Source organism: Thunnus maccoyii, chromosome 12 (genome assembly GCF_910596095.1).
Source record: "Thunnus maccoyii chromosome 12, fThuMac1.1, whole genome shotgun sequence".
In the NCBI taxonomy this organism is placed as follows: domain Eukaryota; kingdom Metazoa; phylum Chordata; class Actinopteri; order Scombriformes; family Scombridae; genus Thunnus; species Thunnus maccoyii.
The window spans coordinates 19,280,859-19,305,088 of record NC_056544.1 but is presented as its reverse complement, the minus strand read 5'-3'; the positions used below and the strand labels follow the sequence as shown (position 1 = coordinate 19,305,088).

Sequence of the window (24,230 nt, the reverse complement as noted above, 5' to 3'; positions counted from 1 at the left end):
CTGGTTGCTCACGCAGTAAATCTGGATCGGCTGACTGAACAGTTCCCTTTATACAAAAAGGAGAAAAGTCTTGTCATGAGGGGCAGCAATGATGCTTACATTAATGAGGAATGAGGTATGACTTATGGGGTCTTGTGGTGACCATTATGCTCATCTGCCTCTGGCGGTGTTACTCCGAGGACCCTGTGATCACTCATTCAGGATAGCAAACTCCAATGCTAACACTGACTTATCTCTCATTTATACAAAAATAAGAAAACTCTTAACACTTGTAGTGTAGCACTGAACAAGCTTTTGATTGGGAGGCCTGAACTTCTGATTTTTCCCGTGGAGTTTGAATGCTTTGGTCAAAAGGGTCTGCCAAACAAATAATATGTCATGTAATGTCACTGGAATGTGGGAAACAACAAGATTTGCTAAAGGGTCAGTTCATCTAAATTACATTACTACTTTTTTCAAATGTCTAGTGGTATCTAGTTTTCATGGGAACTATTTCTTTGATAGAAAGTAGTTCCAAGAAAAGCTGTTCACACTGAATAACCAGGAGGCTGTTTCTGGAAAAAGACACATTGCTGTTGATTTTTTAACATGCCATTCAATAAAGAATGACGAATGAATTTCAATTCAGAAATTCAGAGACAGATAACTAAAAACTTGGATATATAAAACAAAAACTAACTGCAAAAACTAAGACTTATGAGATTTTTAAAACATTTGGGTGAACCAAACCTATAATGGATTATTTCTGCTCTTCTCTTCAATCTGTGATTTCACAGATTTACATACATAATTAACGGAACAATGAGATAAATTGTCACCTGTTTGGTGAATGACCATCTGGCCTCCATCATGTTAATGTCGAATGAAGTGAATTTCACACATCGTCATTTGTTATTCATGTGGTCTCTGTGGTGAGGTGGTGCTCAGGTGGAGAGCCACTAAATTTATTTTGTTTTAATCATTTTTCTGTTTCTTCTTTTATGTTTGTACTTTTTATATAATAATATATATATATAACTTTTTTTTAAATCATCTTTGAGTGTTACATTATACTGCCTGACTAATGTTCATGTGTCTATTTCTAGTATTGTCAGCCCAGGTGAGTCTGCCCACAAAGATTTTAAAGAACACTGAAAGTTTGTTCTTGAGCCGAAAAATACTGTGTGTGTGAAATTATACACTGTGAAACAACGTCAAGAGGCTTGAATGTTTATCATAAACATAACATAGCAGTGAACATCTCACAGCAAACAGAGGTATTGAGAAGAATCAGAGTCAGAAACCAAGCAAACACACACAAGGACATTAAACATGTGAAACACTGGTTCATCTTTGTTATTCTTCTCTGTGTGAGTTACTTTTGAAGCAAAGGCAATATCAGCAGCATTGACTACATTACTGTACTCGAATTTCAAAACTGGGATGATTCACTTTTGTTCTGTGTTCTGCAATTTAAAAAATTCCACTGATTAGACTTAATAGGGACTAATTGATTACTGAAGCTCAAAATCATCATTATACACAGCAATATCTGCTATACCACTGGCATGCAATTTGAAATAAAAATAATGTATACTTTCTACTTTTCCTGTGTGTATTTGCTTTTTTTTAGAATGTACCCAACTGTTGATTTTGATAAACCAACTACAACTGATGTCTGATTTTTGCTGATTTTTTCAGCCTTATCAGTATCTTCTTCACTTGTAAGGTCACCTCTTTACTCCTCATATTGACAGACAACTCCGCATGTGAGCTCTTGTCTTCATGAAGTAACATTGAAACTACACTCAGCCACCCAATAAACATCTAGTAGCCAAGTGTCCAATTACATTTGAAACCCCTAAACTGTGGGCACTAAAGTTATTTCTATATAAATGTAAACCCACTCAAGCTGAGACTAATGTAGTATCCATTTATTTCAAACTGAATGTGCTGAACCACAGAGCCTGAAGAACAAAACTGTGTAACTGCCCCAATATTTACTGTCTAGACTATACGTCTTGTGAAAGAATGCATTTATGATTCCTTAACACAAGTTTCCTAAATACAGTAAATTATTCTTTACTGCAATGTTGCATATAAATGTATAGTAACACTCAATCAAAGTCAACCAACTGCTGCCCCTGCACAGGTTTTTCTGACCTTAAACTTACACACCTCTGCATCCCACAGCTGTATTTCTTACTCTTTTTGCTCAGTTTATGTTTACTTTTAGTAGATTTCCCACCTGTCGTGTTCCTTTATACTGATTATGGAGTCAAATGGTTTGTATGTCTGCATATTCTCACATCATGAATAGTCCAACACAGCAGAAACAGACTTTCCTTCATTGTGAGAAAGCTTGAGGATATTGTGAGCAGAAGACTCAGTTGGATTTTCTTATTTGTTTATTTATAGGGGACAGTGCACATTAATTAATATTGACATTTTAACAACATCATTGTAAATGTTCTGGGGTTCGTTCAACAGCTGATTTGCAACCGTAGTCCCAACACGAAGAGCCTGTAGTTGTGTGAAAAGTTTTGTGAATTATACATTGTATGTAATATTTGTGTGAAAAGAAGAGAGAACTGTGTGGAGAGAACCAGAAAATAGAGAACCAATAAAAGTTAAGTGAATGCATTTGCAGTCTTAGACAACAGTTGGTAGAGAAGTGTTTGCATGTGTGATTTCCACATCTACATGCAAGCTGCCCCAATTCAATCCAGGTCATGATTCATCAGTTTACCAGTGTCTGGCATGAAAACCCTGCCTTCTAATTATGGATGTTGTATAGGTAAGGAGAGGGCAGCAGTACAGCGACTTGTCTTGTCCAAACTACAAACAACAAAATTTGGAAATTTTGAAAAAAGGAGAAGAGGAGGTGATGCAGAAACCAGAGCATGGGAAAAATAAGAGAGACCTACATGGATGATGGGAAAATACACAAGCACACACAAGACAGCATAATGAAACTGCAACTTTTTATTGGTATCTTTTTTTTTCATCTTTAGACAAGGATATATCCAGATACTAATATCTATTTATTAGTATAAATTATCAGAGATAGCTAGACCTAAGGAAAAAAAAAGATGTTTCTAATTCAAATGTAACAAAATCATGCCATCATGAAGTTTCAACATTGAAGCTTTTTAGGCTTTACAGGTGGCGAGGCCATAGCCCAGACAAGCCCATTCATTGGTCATCTCCATGAAGCCCAGTGATGATGTGAGGCCACTCGCTAGAATCAAAAGATTAATTCACAAACACAAACAGATAGAAATTAGATCAATCCACATTCATGGCTAATATTCCATAGTCCTCTGGAAGGTACTGAATTTTATATTGACAGCATACATGGAAAGATAATAAAATGTTTATAAGGAAATTAAGGGATCGTGGCTCCTGAACTCACCTGACAGCAGGTTGTAGAGGTTACAGTAATTGAGGCCATTATCAAGAAGACTTGTGAATCCAAGAGAAGTGGACTGTGCCTGATAAGTTAAGAAAAGCCAGAAAAAGAAAAAGTACAAATATTAGTAATTTTACTAGTTATGACTTAATTTCCAACAGACTTGTGAAGACTTTACAAACTGAGTATACGGTATATCATCTGTCAACCAATGTATTTGTTTTTTTTAAAGCTAGATCAGTAGCAAATCAATCATGTTGCATTAAACTAAATCATGAGCGTCACTGATACTCACAGATACACGACAGCCACCGGTCGGTACGGTTGGAGTAAATGTGAAGGTGATGCTCTCAGCCTGGAGGCCGTCTGGGGAAGTGTGGTTGGCTTTGATAAATAGAGGGGTGGCGGAGACCAGCTGGAACAGAAAACAGTACATATATATATATGTATATGTATATTTTTTACACTGATAATAGATGTTGGTACATAAAACTTTTTTGTGTCTTTGAAACTTATATTCTTGAAATTCTATCCATCTAAAACACTGTTTACATAAACAGAAAAGTGGTTTCTTACCATATACTGACATTCCTCACAGCCAATCAGAGGGTTGTAGGCTTGAATCTGTTGAAGTAGTGTGGTGGTGACTTCAGCACAAGGTGTTGCAAAGAGCCTGGAAGACATACATGTTTGAAATATGAAACTTTCTGAAGTTGCATTCAAATACGGAGACACAAAATGACTAAACCACATCAGCAATCCAGACTCACCAGAGTGTCCTGCAGAAGGCATGGTAAGGAACAGGAACAGGGACAGTGACAGGCACAGAGGCTGAAGAGCCAAACAGTGCTGCAATGAGAGCAGAAGCCAACAGCAGAGTCCTCATGGTGATGATGAAGCAAGGTTCTTCCTTCTGTAGTGCAGCTCACGAGAGTGTGCTGACTGATTCCTCTGCAAGTCAATTTATACAAAATATCAGGCTTGACATGAGGGCCTTGTGATGATGCTTGAAATTAATTTAAGAGTATGACTTGTGGGTCTTGTGGTGATTGTCTTTAATTACACAAGACAATGCTTCTCATTTTGCGGTGGACAAACACTCAAGAAAATCATATTTTGGCTCCCTATAAGGTAATTGCGGACAATTATTTGATAGAGTTTGATGATAAAATTCATCTGAAAGTACATTAGACTTTAGTCTTTTTATAAAGGCGCTCTTGGTTTTATATTAAAGGATCTGTAACCCTAACCGTAACCCAAATTAGAGATCTGCAACAGCACAAATTCAGAGACAAATATCTCAAAACAAATAAAACCAATACTATCTGCATTGCTTAAAACCACTTGAAGTTTTTTGTTTGTTTGTTTTTTGTTTTTGTTTAATTATCTTTGGGAATTTAGGTGATCCTCCTCTTCTCTCCAGTCTGGCCTCACTGATCTACATATCCAACTCATTGGTCAGCTGATTTGTGAATGACCATCAGGCTGTCAACCATATCAATGAAAAACGATTAAATGATTTCATGCACATCATTTGTTATTCATTTGGTCACAGTGACCTATATGCATAGACACAGAAAAACACACACACATACAGCATGATAAGAATGATAAACAGTATCAGAACAAACTTAATATTATTTATTATAACTGGTAAGATGATATGAACCATCACAATGAAGTATATTTTGTGTGACTACTGATTCTTTGTTGTAGAATCTGTAATTTCATGACAAATAATGTTTTATTATTTTTTCCATTCACCCTAAATAGGACAAGTTGAGCTCTTTTGTTTATTTAGGATTTATTTATTTTGTTTCTTTGTTCTTGCAATAACAACAATTTCTTCTTTTTTCCCCCTAAAACCAGTGAAAACTGTTCATGTGTAGTTTGTTAAGAATTAGTTATTTGTATCAATACAGTATGAAAAATCAATTTAATCTCAATTTAATCTCCTAGTATATTTAATCAATTTAAAAATACTATATATATAAGTAAATTATAATATACCCATATGAATAAATAAGAAATACATAAATATATAATGACAAATGAATATAGCACATTTTACAAAGGAGAGATGGGGCAAATATTTTGTGTACTAAATCAATAAAATCACTTAGAGATAACCGTAAAATAAATGCATGTTATCATATAATATCATATTATATTGCTTGATGAATGCTGACATATGATTATTTCTAGAAATAACACACCAGACAAGTCTATGCCTCCATAATACCAAACAACAGTCCCAAAAAGTATTTCCAGATATATAGATTATCAGTTTGCTCTTGAACAAATGCAATGAAATACAGTACATAAAAATGAAATACATGTAATGTGAGATTCATACTCAGAAGTGAAATGTACCTTTTACTGCCAAAAATTTAGAAAAAGGTGTCAGTCCAGACTGCTGAATCACCACAGCTAAAAAAAAGTCGTCTGATTTGTGGATGACTATTATGTTTCCTACCATGTAATTGAAGAATCCTGTGATTTCACGCAGGACAGCCACAGTTACTGAAACCACACACACACACACACACACACACACACACACACACACACACACACAGGAAACACATGAACAATCACAGGAAACACATGAACAATCACACAGAGACATGTGAAGCCCCAGTTTAACAGCTTTAATCTTCCAAGCAAACCTCATTTTTTCACCTTAAACCTATAGAGTATTGCTCATTTTGTCCAAGCTCCTCTTTAAAAAAAAAAAAGTCAGGAATAATGCAATTCAGTGTGACTCAATATAACATTAAAATCCACAACAACAGTTGATCATCATTTCAAAAATGATTAAAATATATTATTCAAACCTTTTTTCCTTTCAAACAAGTTTGTAGATAATATGATATATTTTAGTTCTTTCCTTGAAAAGATTATGAAATGTAATTAGTTACTGACTGTTACTGATTACTATGATCACACATCACGTGGACAGTATCTGTAAAAGTTACCTTTGCAGCAGGAGTATTATATGCAGACACATATAATCCAGAAAGTGATGCTCACACTGTTTTCTGCAGTTTACAAAATTAGACTTCATACGGACTCTATGATTTAGTTCAAAATGTGCATTAATAAACAGACATTATATCTCCTGTATCTATATTACTGACAGCCCCAAATTTGACAAAGCCTAGAGAGGTGCTGCATCTTGTTACTGATTGGATAATGTGACACCTTTGCCATGTTCAGAGCTTCCACTATGGAGGCATCTACTGTGAGTCTGAATTTTTATTCATCAATACCTCATCAGTCATTAATAAATGGCTAATTAATCCATAATTAAGCTTTCAGAGAGTAGAGAGTGTGTATTCTTTAGGTTTTATGCTATTTCTTTATGGAAAAAAAAATCACAATCACACTATGTTATGGTCCTATAAAACAGGAGAAGATAACAGCTAATTTCAATGAATGTTATAAAGACATTTTTGAAAAGTATTTAATGTTTTTATTGCGTGTAAAAACGGGTCAAATTTAACCTGAAGAGTATATAATGCTGAAGTACAGTTTCTTCAATTTTTTCTGTTAACATAGATAATATTGACAAGGAGGATTGGACTGTGTTAAATAAGATTTTTCTTTTTTCTGAACAATTTTTTGGGTTGTTTTGTTGTAAACAAACACCTCACAAATAATAATGACTCTGCTGCAGGGTCCATTCGTTTTGGCAAAGTCATTGACATTTGCTTTGAGTTTGTTCCTCCTGCTGCAGCCTTCTGCAAACTGAGGGTAGGTTTGCTTTTTGACAACCAAAGACCACTATTTGTGTTACGCAAGTAATAATGTCACAGCATATATTTTACATTTTGATGCTCCTTTAATGTAGTACTTACTATCTGTTACTCCTACACGTCTCAAAATGCATCGAGGGCTGCTGCCTCCTCTACAGTCTAACTGATTGTATGAGATTCACTTTGCATACGTACTTACAGCAGCGTCTCAGACAATATCTACCTGATCCCTTTTTGTGCTGCTTTCTATCTGTTGTTTCTTCAAAGAGGAAGAGAGAGAGATCAGCAATGAGGCCCTCAAAACAATCAGTGACATGAAACAGTGACGAATGAGCAGTACATGCTGAGTTGTTAATTGTAAAGGCACCAATATTAAGAACATCAAAGCCTACAAAAAAGTATTCAAGATTCTTCTGCCACTGCTCATAGAAATCTGGCTTCTTTTATGCATTTTGTAGTGTTTTTATTTTGCTGAACTTTAATATATACTATGGTGTTCTCCATTGTTCTTTGCTTTGTTAAGAGTTAAATGTATCCTGAACAAGAGTTATTCCAAGTTTCATAAATAAATTTCTCTTTAATGTTGCATCTAAATCGTCACTTTGTTGCAGAAGTTTATTCAGGTTGACTATGAAACTTTTCACTAGTGTCTGGTTTGAATGTTTGTGTGAGACCATGATACGAGGACGCACTCATTATGCACTTGTTTTATTTACAACACACAGCATTTCTTTATCCATGGAATGGATGGATTGAAAACAAAAATTCTCCCAAGCAGACAGTATACACTCTGCCTTTATGTACATATGCAATACGTTTAGTTCTCATACATTATGCCTTGGACTATATAATGAATGTATCGGTGTATAAAATCTCCACTGCGGTCTCTACCACACCCACACTCTCCGGTGTATCGACTGCTGTCTAATCGGCCCCATCTACTTCCTTTAATGACATACCAAATTAGCCCTAATGCTTTGCAGCGTGTGTCAAGGCAGACAAAAAAAAAAAAAAAAAAAGCACTCCAGAGATAAACAGGGACAGGTCGAAGCACAGACACTTCCTGCTTGCACTTAGTCCACATCTAAAATGTCAGGTATTTCAAGTGATTTAAAAAGACAGCTGTCAATGTGCAACCTTTTTACCTCTCTAAGATGGAAAACAACATTCACACCAGATGAATTGTTTGTTGTTGAGGCAATAACAGGAGGAGGAGGATTACATGGTAACAGTGAGACTAGAAAAAAAATAAAAACATTGCATTTCAAACCCACTTTATTGACAGCTTCTTGCCCTCAGTATGATGCAAAGCAAGATTTGAGGTGCTGAGCACAGAGGAATAAATACAGCAATAAATACAGTACCGACTCTCCTCACTGGCTGTCTTTAATTCACACTCACTGGAGCCATCAGACCCTCACCACAAACACACAAACTGATAAGACATCACACACAACACTGAGCTGAAGGTTTTTGCGTCCACCTTAAATTACAGTGGTCACGGAATCGACGTGGACTGATGTGCGCAGCCATTCGGCGCTGCCTTGGGAAAGCAAAGATGTTTTCTTTCTTTAAAATGCGTACGTTTTCTTTCATCAGTTTGACAAGTTATCATCTTCTCGTCTGAAGATCGGAGCGGGGAGGACAGACTGGAAGCTAGTAATTTCAAATGGTTTATAAAAGATGACAGTTGGATCTGTCAATGCAATGATCCGTCCCTTCATCTGACCATAATAATAGCATCGAATAGCACAATGTCAGAGTGATCCATGGTCAACAGCTATGAAAGACATCTTAGCTTGACAATGGCATGCATTGCCCCTTATGTTAAGTTTTTAACGGTCACAAATGATGATGGGATAAACCAACATTTAACGAAGGTTAAGCCCATCCATCACAGTTCAATTGTTTTACCCTTCTTTAGAGAATTCATAGAAACGTACATTTCAAGATGTCAAATTCCTTCTCTGATATGCTATAAAACAGCATTGCCTTCACATCAATGAAAGATTACGTCTTGTACAGTTAATGTTTGACTTGATCATTTCAAGTAAAAGAGTAACAAAAACAAGGAGCACAAATATATATATATTAAAAAAAATTACATCATGAATGCTCACAGACAGGTCATCTGGATAACTCTGAGAAACACCACATGACCACATCATTATATGTATGGCAGGCAACCAAAGGCAATTACGAGACAATAGGATCCGGGCTGCGTATTGCATGAAAAATGCATTTATAATGCAATACACACGGATAGAAAAAGCTCCTGCTCAGCTTAACTCTATCTCACCTCAGATCGTAAGAGTCTGTCCTTTTTTGTATGCTTTATTTCACTTAGTTGTTTCTCATACTTTGCTGATTTGACAGTGTTGATCATATGTTGTATGCATGATGTTATATATATGTAATATCATAGATCATGATATATATGTTAAGTATGTTAGACTTAATTTTGCTTGTTTTGGTTTTTCCAATATGCCTGTTAATTTCAACAATGTGAGTGTAGTTCTATAAATATTTGTTAGTCATTAATCTAATGAAATATATGTGTAGTTTTTATATAATGGTTATTACAGTGTGTAAAATAACCTGGTTCCATTATTATTGAACTTTTTTTTCTTGAAATCCTTAATTTTTGCTTATTAGTTCATGTTATTGTTTCCTTTTTATAACAACGGTTTCACTTTGCATTTCTTCAACAGCTATTTGCAACAACTCGGTGAAAAGATGGAGCAATCTGGGCAATAGCACGAGGTTGATGGGGGTTTTTTTTTTCTTGAGAAATATGTCTCATGGTAGTTTTTATATCCTCCTTTCACTTTTCTCCCACCCTTCTCTGTGTGACTGTGCTATGTGAAATATTATGTAAACTTACAAACCTTGTACAAAACAGAAGATGGATTAGTAAAGCTGTTTCAAATATATGGACTGACACAGTTTGGAGTATTAGTGTCCAAACTTGGCAAGGGGAAAAAAGGGAGCTGTTCAATAACTGACAGTAGAGTACAGTACAGTACATATATTGTGTGGGTAATTACTCTCACTCTCTCTCTTTCACACACACACACACACACACCCAACTAACCTTCTCTCTCATACCCTCCGGTGAGGCAGTAAATGAAAGATGATAGCCTACTTGCCATCAGGTGTTAGCACAGTTTAGCACATTTTCAAGAGCAATGAACCCATTGTGGATCAAACTGTCCTCAACTACTGGTTTTGAAGTTGCGTTACGGGCAGTAATTAATGCCTTCATACGCTGTTTGTATCCCTACTGTGTCAGAGACACATAGAGAGAAAGAGAAGGGGGAGTATAAGCAATCTGTGATTAAGGCAGTCTCATAACTATTGCAGAGAGGTTTTTGGCCCCTGTTTTGGAGACAGACTGCCACAACAGTCTTCAGTTCCGAGCTCTTACTGCTGCTTCCCATCCCCACAGATTACAGAGCAGACGGGTGGATATGAATAGAAATGGCAAAAGAAAAATCTGAGTATGATGCCACAATGTTCGATCCGCAGAGGAGGAACATCCCATCAAAAACAACATCCAGCAGTAATCCTCTTTGGAAGATAAGGTCATATTTGGTCTGTGTATCAGTCCTCCACACAATGAATCATCTTTTACAGGGACCCTAAATGTAAAAAAAAAAAAAAAAAAAAAAAAAAAAAAGCATAGCTCAGGGGCGATTTCATTAAGAAACGAAAGTAAAGTAGAAGCCTATATCTAATTTGTCCACTGAAGTTAGTGCTAGGGGCTTTTTAAGTGGCGTGCAGAGACGAGGATAGACAAAGGTCCCACTTACAGTAGCTTAACTCTGTCTCACTTAATTGAGTTCATTCCAGGATACAGAAAAAAGTCAAAGCAGATACATACATATTAGTTAGACATAGGAGATGTGGCTCCCGCACTTTCTTCAGTCGAGTTCTGCTGATCATTTTGCTCCCTTGCAGCTTGCACGTTAAGAGTTCAAGCAGTTTTAAAATCTGCCAACATGGCAATCTTTCTGTATTGGACCCTTTACAGTGCTTCCAATTACTGTACTTAGGGTTTCAAGCAATAACTAGACCTTTATCAGAGCTTCACACCTCTCTTTATACAGCACAGTAACAATCCCCTCAGACCCACTCCTGCATGGAGCGCTTGCAGTACAGTATGTGGCGCTGCGTGCTCTTCCTCCTGAACTGGAAAACAGTGTAGAGAAGGACCATCATGCACAGCGCCAGCACACAGGGGATAGCAATGGCCACCGCTTTCTCCGTTCCCCCCGCGCTGTCCAGTTTGATGACAACGTCCACATCGCCATTGTCATAGTGGCGCTCCTCCGCCACCGGGGGGCTCCAGTCCCAGTCGGGGTCCGCAGGTAGACCGTCACATCCCATGAAGTCCCTCAGAATGGATCTTGGGTAGCTGGGCTCCACACGAAGCAGCTGGTTGTTGAACTTCCAGTATTCCTTTCCCTTGTAAAAGTAGGTAAAGCCTGGACAAAGGGATTGTGAGAAAGTTACTTATCAGTTTTATGAACAAAGACACCAACTATTCTTCATTTGCTTGCACCATTTTATAGCACAGCAAAGCAGTCAAATCAGCATGTTACTGTCTTTCAATCTTTGAAATAAAGGTTCTGTCACTGCTGTATGCTTTTGGTTGCATATAGATAAGGAGCACCAATTTCCGTTTTCACAGCTCTTTACCGAAGCATACCCTGGTTTTTTGAATGGTGCAGTCCAGTTTGTGACAAGAACAGTAAATCTTCTGCAAATATAAAATTAATAGAAAAATAGGGAGAAAACACAGATTTACTGCTGACTGCAGCAGAGGCACTAATGAGTCTTTAGAAGGACAAATTCTTACCAAAATTAGGCCGTGCAAAACCATTATACTTTGCTAATAACTGGCTGGAGTGTAGTGTATTGCAACAGCATTGTATGCATTGAGTTTCTGTTTTCCATTGTTTATCACTCTCCTTTTACACCTGCTACTGTATGCTGACCTCTAAGAAAATGAAACCAGAAGGTTGCAGCACAAGTTGTTGCAAATGCTGTTCTGTCATCTTGTATTCCTTCTGTCACGTTGTTGCATTCAAGACTTAAACAATACCGACACATGCTTGACAACAAAATTACATCTCTCTGGCAAAGAGCTTCGCCCAATTTGAAGGTCTTGCTCTTGAAATGAGATTGATCTCTTATAAGTATCTAGTATCACATATCTTTGTCTGTGAAACTACTTGGCAGCTGGTTTTACAGTCAGTGAAGTTGGCATACCATTGGCCTTATCCACAAAAGCTCCCTGTGGAGAGTCGGGGATGCCCTTCCAGATGGTGATGGGTTTGGGATAACCTGGGTCCATGGTCCTCATGTCCTCATTATACCTCCAGTATCTACAACATGACAGACAGAAATACTACAGTCAATACAGATCAAAGGTTTATGAACACAAGTAGTGACATGTGCCACCTCTGAGGCCAACCCATGCATGCAGGCATACACAAATCTACACACACAATCACAAATCAGAGTTTAATGACATTTTTTATCCAACAATTGGACAAAGTCACCGTAACCAAATCTGTTAACTTTATAGCACAAGACATATTTGTCATTCTTCTATACAAAGGCAATTTTAACTTCCCTGTACTATCTCATTCAACCATCACCAGCATCAAAATGATTCCTCAGACCTGAAACTAGCGCTGAGGGACAGTGCCAAAATCAAATATCTTCCATTATCTTTTATACAGCTCTTCAGCGCAAGACAATTTTGAGTCAGATTTACCAGGTGGATTCTTTTATTGTTCATGTTACTCGCCTAGAAAAGTCACCTAAGCTCAGAGGACTTTATTTCCAGACTAGGAGACCAGGACAAATATAAAAGATGTCAAAATCTGACATTGAACTAGACATCTATACAATGTGTTTACAGTGACAGCCTATACCTCGCGGCTAGACAGTCTTCCCTCTCAGTCTGACCGTGTAATTATCAGCAAATGACTTCATTCACATGACCAAAGAAAGCGGTCAATCAATCATCCATACTGTGTTTATCTGCAGCACAGATCTGTTGTTGTGATTGATCTGCTTTTCATACACTGGTGCTCACACACATAAATCATGCTACATAGTGTCATTTCTTTAGATTAGAACAAACACCACCTTGTCACACAGAGGAGGAGAGATAAAATCATGCTTCAGACGATGGACAGAGTGTCCCGTTTGTCATGATGTGCAGCAGCAGGTTGAGGGATGACAGTATCATGACAAAGCATTTTGTCAGCTCTCTCCACAGGGTCCCCTGACCTCTTAGGGTATGATTTATCATGACAGCTGAACAAACATGTGAGTCACACTGGCATAGTCTCAAACTTTAAGACCCCAGCAACACACATAGATGCATAAACAACAGACACTCTGATGTAGTTGTTTTGGAAAGAGTTTAAGTTTCAGTTCACTTCCGACTACAGGTAACAGGTAATCATCGTACAACCTTCGATAAAGCCAAAGATTTACACAACGTAATGTAAATACTTGATAGAAAAGCACTTAAACTTTAAAGTTATGTAATCACCATTACAAACATTGCTCTAATTTTGGATCGTATTGGGTTGAATGCCAATAAGCAGCATTCGTCAGCTGTTAAAGAGGCAATCGTCATTTTCAAAACAACATGCGACAGCTTATAGAGCGTCAAGGATGCCAAAGAATCTATGCCAAACTTAAAGAGGCATTGATCAACAAATCTGTGAAATTATTTAATATCTCAAAAGGGAACAGTCCTAAAGCAACGTTAAAGAAAAGAATTACACTGACAGAGAGGAACAGATGAGAATGAGCCTCTAGGAACACTACTGAACATACTGTATGAGAAAGCTAAAACATGTAATGACTACATTTGGTAAAAAGGACTCAATTTGTCAGCAAAACAAAATTAAATAGAGATTTAAGGCATCTGAGGTTTTCAGAGTACTTGTTTCTGCTCTGAGAGATTCTAGTTCTGCCCAACTGTTTGTTATTAACTTCATAACAGATAAAGTACTAATAATCATTCCACAGAGACCTGTCTCCTTTGAAGAAGTAGGTTTTAGCGACATCCTCCCACCAGACAGCTGTCTCGATACTCTGAGTGGGCATGCCGCTCCCGAACAGCGAGATATCCTGAGGGTACGAAGGCTGCAGAGTTGTGTCCTTGAAGACCCAGAAACGGTTTCCTAAAATACATACACAAAGTTAGGCGGCTCTGGGACAAAGACATTATCATAAATATGACCTCAAAAATAGGGCTAGATGAAACACCGCTGGCTCTCTGCTCATTCCAGCTTTCTGTGTGGGTTTTTTTTTTTGCCAGTGAGTCTATTTATTTCTCTTCATGTGATATCAAAGGTCAGATGTATCACCTCATTTACAAAATATCTGCACAACAGAAAATCTATGCAGTGTTATCTATAATACAATAAGCAGCAAGATGATGCTCTGAAGGCAACTCCGCTGAGACTTGTTTTGAGTTTTATTGAAGCTATTGTTGCATTTGATTCAGTTTGATCATGAGTGCCTCAGGCAGAGTGAGGAGAGCTGGTGTGGTGGTGTGCTTGCAGTAAGTAGCTAGAAACACACATACACACACATGCACTCACACACTTACACACAAACACACACAAACACACACACAAACACAAACACACAAACACACACACACACACACACACACAGTTAAGTCCCCCTGAGTGAATAAATAAAGCATGAGGCACTCTGATCCTACTGGGTGACAGATGTCATGTTAATCTGCCTGATGGACGGATGGCTGTACCGGACCTGCACTTGTTCTGTTACCATACAGAACACAAAAACAACCTCACAATCACCCAGTCTATTACAGTATGATAAAAGATCATACACGTGTAGTAGTGGTATGCAATAAAATATAATTTTTTTATTAATAAATAAAAGAAAGTATTTTTGGTCACTTGTAGTTTAGCATAAAAATATTACAAATGCTGCAGTAACTGAAGGTAAAGGGTTAAAAGGTCGTTTGTGTGATCTGTCTTTTTCTCATTTTTGTTAGTTAACTTGATTTATTTTATATTTTTAAATTGAAACTTGGAAGAATAATCTAATAAAAATTTCAAATTTAAAGGTGCCGTATGAAATTTGCTTTTGAACAAACAAGAGTAATGTTTATATTGTTTTTCACCAAAACACATTGTGTATAAGTTGAATGCTTTTCCTCCCTCAAAAAACCTTTGCAAAGCCAATTTTTAATAATATTTTGAATCTTGCATCATTTACCTCCATGTTTTCTAGCTTGCTGTCTTCTTCCTTTGCCTTTGTTGGCACATTGCTACATTTCTCAGAATGTTACTGCCACCAATTATCAATCAGCAGAATAGAGTGAAGCAAGTGGCAGGCATAAAAACATTGCTCCACAGTGCTACTAGTAGCCAAAAACTCCACAGGGTACCTTAAATAAATAAACAAAAAATCAAAAAAAGGGAGGCAAATCTCTTGTTTTTATTACCTTTGAAAAACACAAACTTCCCTTCGCTGTTTTCGTAGACGGCATCAATTTTGGGAGGCAAGCCTTTCCAGAAGTAGTTGATCTGCATGGGGTAGCCAGGGACTACTGAGTTGTCACGTACCCTCCAGAACCACTGGTCCTGTAGAAATGGACAATCATCATCACGCTCATCAACATCAACATCACAAACTGCTTTGAAACCTGAATCCATGTTTACTGCTACTTTATGTTACTTTACCTTAAACACAAAAAGCTCCTGTCGGAGGATGGCCAGGGTGTTGAAGCCTCCGTCACAGATGTTGGGTTTGGAGTTGGGGTTGGAGGGCTTGGCCCCCTGTGGAGGGCGGTGAGGCCTGGCATGGCGGTCATGCTTGCGGGGGTCTGAGGGAAGGTGGAAGCGAGGAGGAGGGGCTGTAGGTGGGGGCCTGGTAGGCTGCGGGGCTCTATCTGGTGGACCTAAAGAGAAAAAAAACATAAAAGTACTTCTTCTTCCTTCCATTGTCTCTATTTTTATCAAGGCACCTTTCATTTTGGCACAGATGATTTGGCCTATTTGGAGCTCTGTTAGCTGACTCATGCATGCGATTGCCAGGCCTATTTAACAGCTGACAAATGCTGCTTATTGGCATTCAACCCAGTATGATATTGTACTGTTGCAGGATTTGTAATAGAGATTAAGTTACTTCAGGGCTCAAGTCATTTTTTTAAAGTACAAATTTGTGATATAGCTTCAAAAAACCGTTGGATCAATAGAATAAGTATATGGCATTGCTGTAAAGTGTTTTTCTAAGTACTGTCTACTGTTAATTTGTTCAACCTCCACATCCTCTTGGATATAAAGACTAAAGTGAGAGACTAATGTGTGATCGAGGGTTACCATAGATTTTCTGGATGCCCTGTAGGTCATCATGAGGTAGTTTGAAGTTCTCTGTGTCCATGTACTGGTAGAAAGGAGCCATGATAGCAGTGGGGTCGTTGGAGTGCTCCAGACCGAGGGCGTGACCCAGCTCATGAACAGCAACCAAGAACAGGTCGTTACCTGAAGAGGAGATGAGGACAGCAAACACAATCAATCATATATGTCTTGTATTTTTTTTTCACTTTTCTCAGTTTTATGACAATGCACTCTCAGAATTGTCCTTTTTTCTCCTTTCTTTCCTTAATAATTAACAAATGATCAGCAGATTAATCAACGATGAAAACAATCATTGGTGTCAGAGCAAACTAAATCCATGAAGCTATTCTTGTGCAATGCTATGCAAGTAAAGATTACTAGGGGTAAATTGCCAAGCGTGAGCACTTTTTCTCTTTTGCTCCATAACAGACGATAAGCCTCATGTTAGCCACAGAGAGCAGAGATACACATTCACATTTCTGCCCAAGGCAACAGAGAAAACACACGTTCATACAAAGCACCTGAATGCATACAAATGTCAGCCTTGCACAAGCAAACATTGTGGTTCTAGTTCGTATCACATTCAAACACATGCACAAATGAAAAAGAAAAATGTCACGGTCAGTGTCCATGGTCAGCACTCAGCTCATAGTGTCAACCTGATTTAGAAAGAAGTACAGCATTTACATACAGCTTGTGACTGAAGCTGTCCCCAGGAGATTGTTGCCCTTTAAAACATGATATCCACTCCTGCCAGCAGCACAGTACAGAACAACCACTGACCCTCAGCCAGCAGCTAAAAGGTTACACCTCCCCCTCCTCCATTTATCTAACACACCCAGCCTCTTCCACCAAACCAAAAAAGTCCCATAAGGACTCCCAGGAGACAGACCAGAGCTACCATTAGCGCATATGTCAACATGCAACATTTATAATTACACCGCTGTGAAAGCCCATCGAAGGTTGCACAGCTTTCCAGACACATAAGCTGAGACAGGAGCTTTTCAGAAACAGCCTCAGCAGTCCACATGGATAACTATGGGACACCTCACAAGGGTGAACATGAATTTGACTTGCAGTCTGAGACAATTACCATTGGAGGATGAGAACAAAAGAAAGAAAGGGTAGGGAGCTGATGGGTGGCAAGTAGCTTCCAAGAACAAACACAATGTGAGCTATAACCCTCCTCTCCCACTAATGGGTGGATAGAAAGTTAGAGTATGGCACATGGGTATTAGCGAAGCAGCCTGATGGTGCTCTGACAAGCCTGGCGCCCTGTAGGTAGCATAATTAAAGTGTGTTTGGATGCACGCTGAAGAAAGGCAGATCTAATCTCCCTCTCTGGGCGGCTGCAGTGCCCTGCCAGAATCTACACTGGCTGTGTGACCCACATTACATGCTATGTGGGCCACTGTTACGTATTAAAATATAACTTCGGATGACCCACCTAACCTGTTATAACGATATCCAAAATAACATAACATATAACGACATGACATAACCCATAATAACCAAAACTTTACCTTATATACCCATAACAACATAACATAACTTAACTGAATATACACATAACATAACATAACATAACATAACATAACATAACATAACATAACATAACATAACATAACATAACATAATTACCTGATCTAACTTAACCTTAACCCTAACCCTAACCCAACCCAACCTAACCCAACCTAACCTAACCTAACCTAACCTAACCTAACCTAACCTAACCTAACCTAACCTAACATAACATAACATAACATAACATAACATAACATAACATAACATAACATAACATAACATAACATAACATAACCTAACCTAACCTAACCTAACCTAACCTAACCTAACATAATATAACATAACATAACATACATCAAACTCACAGAAAAACAGAATAGCCATAATCATGTGATGGCAACCAATGTCTTAAAATAGCAGGGCTTTCTATCCTGTCATCTGAAGAGCTTATTATGCAGAAAAAAACATCAAAATCCTGACAGATGGGGTGATGCGTCTTTACAGAGCACAGCCCGATCAAAGACATTTCTGCATTCTTTGTCTTTGGTTAAGCATCCCTCATGCCCTGCCCTGTGATACCATCTCTGTCATATCGCCCTCCTGCCTAGCCGTCCGTATATCCATTATTTGCTTTCCATCAGTCCTTATCTTCCTCTACCAATGACCGCCCTTTTTTCTGTTCTCTATGCTTTCCTCACTCCTTCCACACCCGTTACTTGTTTACTTACCTCAATGTTTCTTTTTTCCATTTCTTTCCTTTCTCCCCTATTTTCTTAATCTCTTTCTTTAATAGTTTTCTTTCCACTCTGCTGCTCTAGCTTTTCCCTTTTTATGCTTTCCTCACTCCTTTATTCATGGCACTTTGTCACCTATTATTACTCCTTACGTTCACCACTTTCTCTATCCATGGATTCAGGTTTACGCCCATTTACTCATCCACTTACCATCATGGTTGGGGTTCCCCAGGGTCCAGGGCTCATCTGAGTCAAAGTGCGTGTCCCCTCCTATGCCCGGGCCTGGGAAATAGGCGTGGGCGAGGAATCCCCCCTCCCCGTCGAAGGGTGAGCTGTCTCCGTGAAAACCCGAAGCGAAGATGATGGTGATGTCCACGTCACGCCTGCCAGTCTCCAGGGCACTGTATGGAACGGCCTCAAAGCGTAAGGGAGTCACACCCTGCCACACGTCAAACGCCCGCCGAATGGCATCATGAGTCTCCCGGGCGCCCACCTTCGGCGTGACATTTTTTATGCTGTAGAAAGAAAATAAGTGATTGAGATAGACATTATCAGGCTGAGAAAATGCTCCGCAGGTTGTAGTAAAATAAATTGCGGATGTAAATAGTGCAGCACACATACACATAATTTGAAACTGATGTGAACAAAATAAAATAGACAAGCCCATGCCTCGTTATCCCATTAATTTCAAGTGAACATTTTTACTTCTCAAAATGAGGAGACACTGAAAAGAAGTTCTACTTGACACAACTATTTCAAGCCCGGCAGCTTTCACTGAACTTTTAACACAGCAGTCGTTATCAGTCCCTGGCAGGCGGAGAGGAAAGGGAAATCTTCTCTCTCTCTTGCCACTCATTTTCATGAATAAAGTGCAGTCAGCAGCAGCACTGGCTCAGCACTGATTGACATTCCATTAGGAGAGGTGGCTCATCAATTCAAATTCGGGGAGGAAGGAAGGATTTGAATAAATTGACAGTGTTATCGTCAATTACTGCTGTAACCTGTCAATTTGCAGTTGTGCTGGGGACCCGTTTATCGGTCCTCCTCAGAACCCATTAAAAACTGGAGCTTAATCAGGAAAGATAAGATGAGAGTTTGAATATTTCTGCTGAGATTAGGGACAATTTACTCTCAGGATTTTTAAACAGTTTTATAGGAGCGAGAGGAAAGCCTTCAATCTTCATGCTACTCAGCTAAAACTGTTTGTTTTGCTTTATGAAAAGCAAAGAATAAATGAGAAAAATTGGAAGAGGGTTTAAAAAAAACCTTCCTGATCCCATTTTTCATTTTGCCAGCAAGCTATTTATGCACTGTAAAGTAAACATACTCACAGCACACATGGGCGAATGTATGTGTTAATTTATGTGTTTCTGGATGTGCCAACATGTTTTTGCATGTGTGTGTGTGTGTGTATGTGTGTGCCCCCTCATATGTGACGTATATGTGCAGTCTCTATGACAACACAGCGCATGTGATCCCAGGTGGTGAAAGAGGAGGGGATGAGAGACAGAGGAGAGCTGAGAAAATTATCCCTGGCACATCTGAACTCTACAATAAGTGCCGCTAAACTCAATGGTCGCCATGACAACTGCTTCCACCGTCTCTCACCTGTAGGTGATGTGCGTACGCTGCCACTTCTGTCCTGTCAGAGCATATCTCCGCTTCCGTGACCTCGACGCACTTTTGAATTTGTCCGGAACTCCACAGCGAGGTTTTTGCATCCAACTTAAAACAGTTAAGAAGAGGAAGAGGAAGAGGAAGAGGAAGAGGAAGTGGAAGAGAAGAGAAGAGAAGAGAAGAGAAGAGAAGAGAAGAGAAGAGAAGAGAAGAGAAGAGAAGAGAAGAGAAGAGAAGAGAAGAGAATTTGACTCAACTTTGCTGACTCAAATTTGGGAGGCAAAACACCTTCACAAAACAACATAAAGCACTGAAGTGAACTCAGTAGTTCTCTTCCTGACGGGTGCCAAAGTATCACAGCAGAAAAATGAGGGAGTGTTGTGCAGACTACAACTAAACTACAGTCACTATCAGATGAAGTGTAAGAGCGGCACCTGAATGAGGGTTAAATCAAAAGTTTCTCATTCATACCACATCAGAGTATCACAAATACAAAAACACACACACACACACACACAATACAAAGGCAAAACATTAATTCTCACCTCAGCGTGATATCACTGCATCATCATGCAAAATGAGAAGAAGGAAAAGTGTTAAAACCTTCACCTGAGGTTGTTTCAGGCGAGGTGACGGCGGGAGAAGTTAACATCTTCTATTTCTGTCCTTCACTAATAATTTGAAATATTAATATCCATCTCTTCCGCATTTTAAATAAATCAGTTTGCATTCGTACTGTATGAGGTCAACGGCTTAATGAAAGTGCGTGTGCACCTCAGCAAGTCCGCAGCACATGTGTGTGTGTATGTGTGTGTGTGTGTGTGTGTGTGTGTATACTCACTCCTTGGTTCTGTCATCCAGTGTCCCTGTGACATTGAGACCATAGACACGCTGCATGGCAGCAATGGCTGAGTGCATGGTTTGGGCTGAGCGCAGGACGGACATTCCCGGTTCTGTGCGGGGAAGGTAGCCATACCTCTGTAGCCATCCCTAGCAGGAAGAAAGAAAGAGAAAGATTTGGAGTTTTGTGACCTTTTTAAGACTTGGGTTAGGGTTAGGGTTAGGGTTAGACTTGTTTTGGACTGTTTGCCTTTATTAGAAAACTCAGAGGAAAGAGAAAGAACCAAACTGTCCCCCTAACCACAAGGATGCACTTACTTGTTCATGATAAATTAAAAGTCAAAATGTAAAGGTATAATTAATTAGTTAATCACTATTAAAATGCACATGTATCACCCAAGCTGCTGTATTATGTTGTATTATTTCAAAAACGAAATTCAGTTCCCTTTATGTCTTTCCATTATCTGTAATTATCACAGTATATTCAGCATTTATATTTCACTTAATGCGAGTAGGTTGTCTAGTAAAAACACAGACATTCCTCCACTGCATTGGTTAAGGGTGCCTTGCTGAAGGGCACCACAACAGTAACTGTTTGATGAGTTACTCTATCCAGTTCAAACTGGCAAGTGTCCAGACACCAACTTCCTTCTTCAACCTCTCATCCACTGCCAGTCCCATAGTAAAAAAGCAATAGGAATACGGCCATGCATCATTTATTCTGCATCTCACAAGAGGATGAGCAGTCAACTAACAATCGCTATTATCAGCAGAAAAAACAACTATACAGAGAATGAGCCGCTGTGGATACATTTATATTTAACATCACTGTGCAGTTGGAATGTTTAGAAGCTTTAATTTAGTGCTTAATAGACTGTCAATTGTTTGCTTTAATTGTCTATCCAGCAGTGGTTCAGGTTTAAATATATCTGTGTTTGTTTGCTCAGAGGCTCTCCGGACATGAGTACAGCTGTTTGCATTTGAATTCCTACTAGTGACCTTAGTCAGTGTTTGTGTCTTGCGGCTGCCGGCCAGTGAACATGTGCAGGACTGTGGCCCTGCCTCTGCTTGCCCTACAAAGCGCGAGAGTGATACAGGGGAGAGAGGTGAGACTGAGCATCATCCAGGGGTCACTGCCAGACTCAATCCTGACGCTGAGGGCCACGAGGTGCCCACGCTATCCACAGCTGTCCACACGCCAGCCAACTGCCTCTCCATCACCGCAACACAGCCTATGAGATATGCTCCAGCTAGCTAATCTGTCCATCCCTCCCCCTTCTGACTCTATCCCTCTTTCTGCTGAGCTAAACGCCTTGTTTATCCCTTTTTTTCCCTCCCTCCTCTCTCTCCTGTGGATGTGTTTCCTGTGTGTGTTGTGTTTGTTCAAAGGCACAGATCTCTCAGAGAGATATCAGGCCGATTTCAGTGAGCCATAAAATTGAATAATGATGTGTGTGTGTGTGACTGTCAGCCTCAGCATTTAATTTCTTCAGAGTGGTGGGAGGGGAGCCTGTGGTGAGGATGAAAATGACATCAATTAATAAGGTACAAAAAAGCAAATCCTATTATGCAACTTGTGTCTGTAAATGTTTAATCTCCTCCAACACCATGATGCTGCCAAAGCATGTCTGACTTCACGCTGGCCTGTCACAAAACTATATCTAGCAATGAAAACATTGTGCTGTAAGGCATCTCTGCCTGCTGAAATAGACCTCTAAGTGCAATCATATCTGGGTTGCACATTTAGGATCAGTGGGCTGGATCACCTCAGCTCATGGACCGCAGTGTAATAACCTCAAATGAGCATCCTTCTGTTTCATTGCACCTTACAAATGAGGAATGCGCGATATTTTCGCCGTTCAGTGCGTGGGCCGTCCTGATAGGCTTACAATGTCTCCATGTTATGCATTATGGTAATTGTGCCCACGGACAGCGTGGGGAGTCAATATATATGTTTTTCACGCTGAGGCAGATGATGTGGAGGAGAGAGCACGGTCATTTATGACAGCCAGGGAGGGAAGGCCATTTATCTTACCTCAACGCTGAACTGATGATCCTCCTCTCCGGACACGGCACACGAAATCCAAAGCAAAAAATGCAAGCAGAAAGCTGCCGCGTAAAAGCAATCCGATGGTTTTCTTTTACTGGAGGATACTAAGGTCATAATGACCTGTTTTTCCCGAGTGTTTATTAGAAGAAGCCGCCCGTCTGCTTTGGCTCTTGTGTCAAATGAAAACCATCAGGTGAGCTGTCAAGGCAGATTCAGATGAAAACGAGAAAAGGACCCCGCGTTTTTATAAAATCCCGATGGTGGCATAAAATGTTCCGATGTCAAGCAGAGATAACGCGGCATGTTAGACCCGCTGCCCTCGCCATTCTTATTTACATCAGGGGCTACATCTATCCAGCAGCATCAATGGCCATGTACAGTACCCAGTCTGCGCAAGATAGGCTCCCTCCCGACTCGACGCCTGCGCTTTGATTTCTCACACAGCGCAGCGCTGCTTGGCAGCATCATGAGAGCTGCCCTACAGAGTGCATGAGAGATGAAATACAATTCGTAAGAACTGCCTGTACGTTTGACTTTAACATCGCAGAGGCCACGGCTCTGTGCAATTTGACGCGCAGAAAGCTTGATCTTAAATTCCTGATAGTAAACAAAGGCCTAGGTTGGATCCAGATTATGGACTGATGTAGCCTACATTCCCCTGCTGATGCTTTGATAAACCAAATGACCTCAATGCACTGTAAAAAAAACAACAACAAAAAAACCCAAAACAAAACAAAACTGCGTAATAGCGCTATAATAAACAAAATATAGCCTCCACCTTGCCAATAACTGATAAATCAGTCATCCAATCTTCATCATCATTGTACCATGCACCATCAGACATCAGAGTATCAGAACTAAATCTTCCCATTAGCCCAATTCTAACAGCTTATCTTAAAATAT

General features: G+C 39.3%; 1 protein-coding gene across 3 annotated transcripts; it reads right to left on the bottom strand.

Annotated features, from left to right (window-relative positions):
- Positions 1–7,874: 7,874 nt before the first annotated feature.
- On the bottom strand, positions 7,875–23,940 carry mmp16b (matrix metallopeptidase 16b (membrane-inserted)). 3 transcript variants are annotated; one of them, XM_042430023.1, is made up of 11 exons: positions 23,313–23,940; positions 21,279–21,427; positions 20,983–20,997; positions 20,429–20,545; positions 19,031–19,335; positions 16,545–16,706; positions 15,906–16,123; positions 15,668–15,806; positions 14,213–14,363; positions 12,424–12,539; positions 7,875–11,636 (listed from the first exon to the last, which is right to left on the bottom strand). In XM_042430023.1, the coding sequence occupies exons 1-11, from the start codon at positions 23,439–23,441 to the stop codon at positions 11,275–11,277; spliced, it is 1,863 nt and encodes a 620-aa protein (XP_042285957.1). In that variant the 5' UTR covers positions 23,442–23,940; the 3' UTR covers positions 7,875–11,274. The 3 variants fall into 3 exon arrangements, with proteins under 3 accessions (XP_042285957.1, XP_042285959.1, XP_042285958.1); XM_042430025.1 differs by lacking the exon at positions 23,313–23,940 and adding an exon at positions 22,277–22,396; XM_042430024.1 differs by lacking the exon at positions 20,983–20,997.
- Between the last annotated feature and the right edge of the window lie 290 nt (positions 23,941–24,230).